At 28.9% G+C, this 6,618-nt stretch overlaps 1 protein-coding gene across 1 annotated transcript; it reads right to left on the bottom strand.

Annotated features, from left to right (window-relative positions):
- Positions 1-3,400: 3,400 nt before the first annotated feature.
- LOC136084234 (uncharacterized) lies at positions 3,401-6,151 on the bottom strand. The gene is made up of 3 exons (XM_065804327.1): positions 5,855-6,151; positions 5,631-5,779; positions 3,401-3,502 (listed from the first exon to the last, which is right to left on the bottom strand). The coding sequence occupies exons 1-3, from the start codon at positions 6,093-6,095 to the stop codon at positions 3,485-3,487; spliced, it is 408 nt and encodes a 135-aa protein (XP_065660399.1). The 5' UTR covers positions 6,096-6,151; the 3' UTR covers positions 3,401-3,484.
- Between the last annotated feature and the right edge of the window lie 467 nt (positions 6,152-6,618).

Genomic DNA, 6,618 nt, shown 5'->3' with positions numbered 1-6,618 from the left:
TCGTGCAATATCTGTCCGCTTTCTGTATGCTATCTTTCAAACTCTACTTCTTCTAACTTTCACTCTAATTCCTTCGTTTTTCTCAAACCGCTAACTCTTGGTCTGCGAAGCGGGTATGATACTCTTTAGTGAGCTAAACTCGTCTTTGCGGGCCTTGGTAATGTTGCCTCTATGTGGCATCTCGTTGAAGGAGGATAAACCACGATCCAAGAAATTTGTTTACTTAGTATTTTAATAAAAGCTATTACTGATTTTTCTTCGAATATTATGAATTTAGAAATCATGGCATGGATACTTTACCAAAGTGTTTTATTCCTGTATGTTTTTTCTTAAAGAATTTCTTTATAAAACAATAGAAAATTTTAACTCTGCTAGTTCTCCTTCTATTGAAGTTAATAAAAAGTTTGATTTTGTTGTTGCACTGTGTGTAATAAGACATGTTTTTGATATAACTCTTAATTATACGAATGTGAAAGCATGTAATAATGATATTTTATATAATTTGAATCTTATTCAAGCATTAAAAGTTGACTCTTCACTTAATATTATTAATACCTAATATTGTTAACCAACACCTTCAAATATGCTATGAAAAAGCCTAAAAAGTGCATTTCAAATTATTTTAAATAAGTTATCACTGTTCCTTTGCTAGACCATCCCATCTGAGTACTGAGTATTCAATAACACAATGTTAAAAAACGTATTGCTTGTGTAGAAAAAGACACAAAAATCATTTAAAATTTTTTCATAACTTAAAGAAGAAGTAACTTTTGGAAAACAAAGGTGATAGTAACTCTCATAATTCTCATAAGGGATTAACGATTTGGCTAAATAACAATATACACTTAATAAGATCAAAATCTGGATAGGGGAGTAGATATATTATTAATCATTTCTATAGTTTGCGCCAACTTACCACGGGGTAAGTTGGCGCAAACTATAGAAATGATTAATAATGTATTATTAAGTGCAAAATTAATAGAAATTTTTTTACTAATAATTTTTCCAAAAAATTTAATTCAAAAATTTCACATTAGTTTTAGCTGGTACCAAATATTAGTACGTATAACAGCCAAAACAGTATCCCACTTTTTATCTTTGAAAAAAAAAAAAAAAAAAAAATTTTTTTAAATTTTTTTGTAAAAGTATGTTTCTTCAATATTGTTAAAAATTTAAAAAAATAAATTAGTTTTATAAAAATATGTATTTTTTTTCCATAATAAGTGCTATGAGTCAACTTACCCCGTGAATTTTTGTCAAGTACCCCGAAAGCTTTTTTTTCAATAAACAGTCTATAGATCTTGAAAAACGGCAATTTTGAAAAAAAGTCTGACTGGATATAGTAAACCAATTGTGACTGGAACTTTTGCAATAATTTTTTTTTCATACGACCAATTATTTTCTTTGTAAAGTAAAAAGGAAGCGATGTTACAAAAGTTACGTTTTTGTCCAAAAAACACTTAAACTTTAATATCTCCAATGCGCATGCGCGAATCGTGTAAAAGTGTAGTTAAGGCAATTTTTAATATATGTCTGGATGATATTTTGTTGACTACGACATATTTCCGTTAAATAATCATGTCTGTGAATTATGAAGAGACGAAAAATATTAAAATGATAAATTTTGCGGTATTATAAAATATAAATATTTGTAGCGAAAAAACCCCGACCCAAGATTTTTTTTTTTTAAATAATCTTCTTAAAATCATTTTTAAGAAGATTATTTAAAAAAAAAAAAGCTCGTTCAAATTTGAAAAAGATTTTAAATAAATGTGTTTATTAGGAGAAATTAACATCATAGTTTAATAATATGATCTGTTCTGATTGTTTATTGGCAATTTTTCTTAATTATAAGCCCTTTCAGGGTCGGAATTCTAGTATTTTTGTGAAAATTGATAGAAATATTGTATTTTGACAACTATATATAGTTATTATACGTCAGAACCGATTAGAACTAGGACCTCTAGTAAATTAAGGCACTTTTTCAAAAGATATTACCTAAATTCATGTTAACGTCGCACAGTTAGTGGTGGGCGAAAAAGAATATGTATACAATAAATAATAATAAATTATTATAACTAAATAATAATAAATTATTATAATACTTTATTACAACCTGCTGCTATTTTTTACAATTTTATTTTAAGTGCCCGAAGAAGTCTGCTATAACGCATCTTTAGCTAGCAATGTTCAAACATTGCTTACCAAGCAATAAATACTGATCATCAAGCAACATTCTGTTCAAAGAAACGCATTACACATAAGCTGACCGATAAAATCAACTTTGTCTTTATTTAATGTTTGAAATTGCATATAATCTTCAAATAAAATGCTAATATTATATTAATTTCGAGTAGTTATAAGCTTAACCAAGTTATTAAATCATTAATTGATTATGAGATTTACTAGCACCTAGGGTTGCAAGTAAGTCTCATATTTATTACTTTGGCTGTTTTTTGAATTAAGTTTTTATAGCAGCCGTGTTGCAGTGGTTAAAACATTGGACTCGTAATCCAAGGGTTGAGAGTTCGATCCCCGCTCGAAGCCCATAAACGTTATCGGAAATAATGGAGAGCTAACTTACTAAATGATATTCTCCTCGTGGCGGTGACACAATTCTCTTTGTGGCACAAATTCTCTTTGTGACAAGATCATTAGGACTGCTCAGAACACCTTAATAACTAATTTAAAAAAAGTTGCGTGTAAAGAAAGGAGGACATTTATTTGCGCAAGGGGGTTTGAAGGATATTCCACGGTCTACTTTTATTTTAATTCTGAATCAATGATGGTTTGAGAAAATTAATAAAGAATCATATAGAAAACCAATATAATTTGCTTTATGAACTAAAATTGATCGATTTTAATTTTTCCGATTGCAGTGGTGCATAATAATGTTACCAATTACTTTTTTAAGTATATATAATAGCCAATCTTGTAACGTTTAAAAAATGAGTGGATCTTAAACGAAAAGCCTTAGAATGTAAAGACCCTAAATTCATTATGCGAATCAATACGTTTTAGGCATTCTAACACGGAAATATGACTCATGCGTTAAAGCTGTCGTTTAATAATTCAGAACCGCAGGCTGACAAACAGATAGGCTTATCTTAAACAATCCCTCCTGTATAAAAGCATAGACGTGAGTTAAGGACATGGAGAACATTATCGCCTGGTCAATCTCCCTCTAGGAGAAAAATGAAAAAATAAGAACATTCACCATACATCATTTAAATTAGTTTGATTTTAGCTTTACTATAGAAGTAACTTATATGAGCTTTATGACCCTTCCATCTTACCCACATCCGGGGAATTTTTTTTGTTGATAATACTTTCTCTATTTTATTAAATATAAAAAATATCATTTTTATGATAAAGTTTTAAAATTTCATAAAATAAAACAATTCAGACTTGTTCGTATTCATATTCCACTTGTTCGACCATATACTCTTTGATCACTGGCTCTTGGGAGCTTACTTGGTTCAATTCATCCTTTGATGTTGGTCTAAGTGAAAGAATTTAATTACGTAAAACTTGATAATTATATTTATGAAAAAAATATGTAAACAAGTATGAATTTTGTTAGAGTCAATAAACAAGAACTAATTCATTTAAACAATTTAAATTAGCACATTTAATTAATTCATTTAACACTGAAATAAATTCTATGAAATCTATATCTTCCACAGACTCACTTTCATAGATTTCTCCTTCTGATTGTGTTATATCATCGTAATCACTGTCATCAATATTTTCAGAGAAATCATATAAGAGGTATTGTCGAATCAAGTACTTTATTTGCATTTTTAATGCATGATTGGGTTCCTGTGGATAAAGCCTCGAGTACTAAAAGTTCTTTCAGTAGCAGCTGAAGAAGATGGCATTAATAAAATTTAAATGGCTAAATCAGCTAGCGGACGATATTTTTTTAAAGCTTGCCAATATGTTATGGAATCCTGATTTCTAGCAAGTTGCTCAAACATAGCTATTTGACCATAGTTCAGTAGAGTTTACAAACTGGGTAATATCTTTTGCAATAGCCGACAAATCAACATAATTATTTATAGAAAATTTTTTTGCTAACATTTCTGTATACTCCATTAATTCCAGAAATTCTGATCCAGATAGGATTGAACCTTTTATTTGCGGATCAAGCAAGTTCCCAGCTAAATGAAGATTTGTGACAGCCATGTCTTTTCTTAACTTAAAATAATTATGCATTTGCATACTTTCTAAATCTGTCAACCCTGCTTCCGATATAAAGTTATCAAGGGCTAACTTTATATCTGACAGAGCCAAGCAGACTATACTCAATACTGCTTCCTCTGCTTCTAAAACTATAATCCAAAACAAAATCTTTTTTAAAAATTTACAAGTCTGCTCAAAGTCTTGCCAAAATTTATCTTTTAATATTATTTCTTTTGCCTCGTGTTTCAAAGAAAAATTCCAGGATGAAAATCAATAGCCATTTGTTTAAACACTTGTTTGTTAGATAATTTCAAAGTGTTATAGCATTACCAGCAAACCGAGTACGACTCCTGCTTTAATGAAACATTAATTCCTTTTTGCTTTTGAATAGTATCAAACCTAGATTTTAACGATGAATTTACTATTTCTTTGACTAAATAAATGGATATTTTCATAATGTTTTCTATAAACGATGCTTTACATAGATCAAGCATTAGAAGATTCAATATGTGTGCCACACAGCCATAGAAAACTAAGTGTGGATACTTTTTCACAATGATACGTCTGGAAAGTAGCATTGCAGAGCAGTTGTCTGTAACTCCTCCTAGAAATCGATGCGGCCCTATCTCCTCTAAAAAATTGATAATTAGTTCTGCCATGTAGGCACCTGTTTGTGACTGGGTAAAAGGGCAAATACTCTTGTAGAGAACAGGTTCAGGTGTTGTTAAAACCACATGAATGATTGGCTCTCTTCTAAAAATATAAATCCTTTGAATAGTAAACTATTTTTATTTGGACATTAATAAATATTATTTATATTTTAATAAACTTTTGTTTTTATTTTAATCATTAAATAATTTTCAAAGAAGTAAATAAAATTACCTGATATTGGAAAAGCCATCCCATTGAATTGCAAGAGAAATTGAATCAGAAATTTTTTTTTCAACTAACGCTTTTATCCTATAATATTCATTATCAAGTAAATATTCAGAAAGATATTTTCGATTGGGCAAATTCAGGCAGATACTTTGAAAAAAGTTCCTTCTAAATGGGGTATTCAACCATGTTTAGAGGGTACCCGGATGCAAAAATAACTCGAGAAAAATCATATTTGAAAGCATCCTATGAGGAAAAAATTAAATACATATAAGGCAACTCAAAAAATTCAGGCCTAAAGTGAAAATCATGTATCAAATAAAATGAAAAAGTAAAATTGATTTATTTTATTGATATTTTTAAACAAATTTACACCGATATAATACACAATATAATTTCTTTCACCAAAAAATTAGTATGCAATAAGCTTGCTTGTTTATGCAACAAGTATAATAATATCATGCTTTTTGAAAAAAAAAGTTAATCAAAAAAAAATTCTCATATAATTAGTTTTTTTATTTATTAGACTATTTTTATCATTAGAGTTTAGCTGATAAACACAAACATACTTGTTTTTGTTCCAACGCAATAAACATTTCATCGACTCTTTGATTTTTTGAACAATAAACTGATTGAACAGGAGATGAAGAGAATTCTTCTAACTCTGTTATATCAATTGTTGTTGCATTTATGCTTTCACTACTTGATCTCATAATTCCTGTACAATAAAGAAACTTTTTCATTATAATAACTAATAACAAAATAAAAACAAAAACAATTTTGAAAACTCTACCTTTTCTTGATGGAGTCTTACTTAATGTTTTTAATGGTTTGTTTTTTTCGGCTATTTTTTCTTTTACAACAGCATTTCTTAACTCTTCTGGTATTTTGTTGCATTTATGAACATGAACAAGTAAGTTATGTGTATTCTTTGAATAACCTTTTCCACAATATTTGCAAGAGTTGTAAGAGTTGGTTGTTTTACCTAAGATTTTTAGAAAAAGATTCTTGACTGGATCTGTCTTACGAGGCATCTTTATTGAGAAAAATGAATATTATTTTGTTTTCAATTATATCTAAAATACAAATGATAATAAAGAATTAAGAGTCCACATAACAACATAAAATCGAAAAACTCTTCGGAAAAGACAAATGTCTTTTCTATATTAAACAAAAGACATATAACAACAAGCATAATGCGAAAAGCTTTTTTCGAATAAAACGTTTTATTTCTTTTGGTCGACGGCATGTTTTTCAAAAACATGTCGCGAAAAACACGTTTTTTTCGCAACATGTTTTATAACAGCGCACCTCTACGCACATTGGGCCAGAATTCACATTTACTGGACAAAATTCATAGCTAATTTAAAATTAGGGCTATATTGACTAAAATTTGGATGAGTAATAATATGATGTCTGCGCTTCTTATGATGGTGTTATTTTTTAATTCGTTGCTATGGATACCAAATTTCGGACAGCAAAAATCTATTTTTGGTATTTGCAGATATTTTTACGAGTGCTATGTTTTCCATGTTTTAAAAAAGTACCAATATGAGG

This window comes from Hydra vulgaris, chromosome 08, assembly GCF_038396675.1.
Source record: "Hydra vulgaris chromosome 08, alternate assembly HydraT2T_AEP".
NCBI classification, from domain to species: domain Eukaryota; kingdom Metazoa; phylum Cnidaria; class Hydrozoa; order Anthoathecata; family Hydridae; genus Hydra; species Hydra vulgaris.
This window is presented reverse-complemented; position numbering and strand designations above follow the sequence as displayed.

Excerpts from the sequence above, each read along its gene's own strand:
- LOC136084234 (XM_065804327.1), bottom strand. The coding sequence starts at position 6,095 with ATGCCTCGTAAGACAGATCCAGTCAAGAATCTTTTTCTAAAAATCTTA. Across the intron at positions 5,780-5,854 it reads TAAGACTCCATCAAGAAAAG|GAATTATGAGATCAAGTAGT; the intron begins GTAGAGTTTTCA and ends TTTATTGTACAG.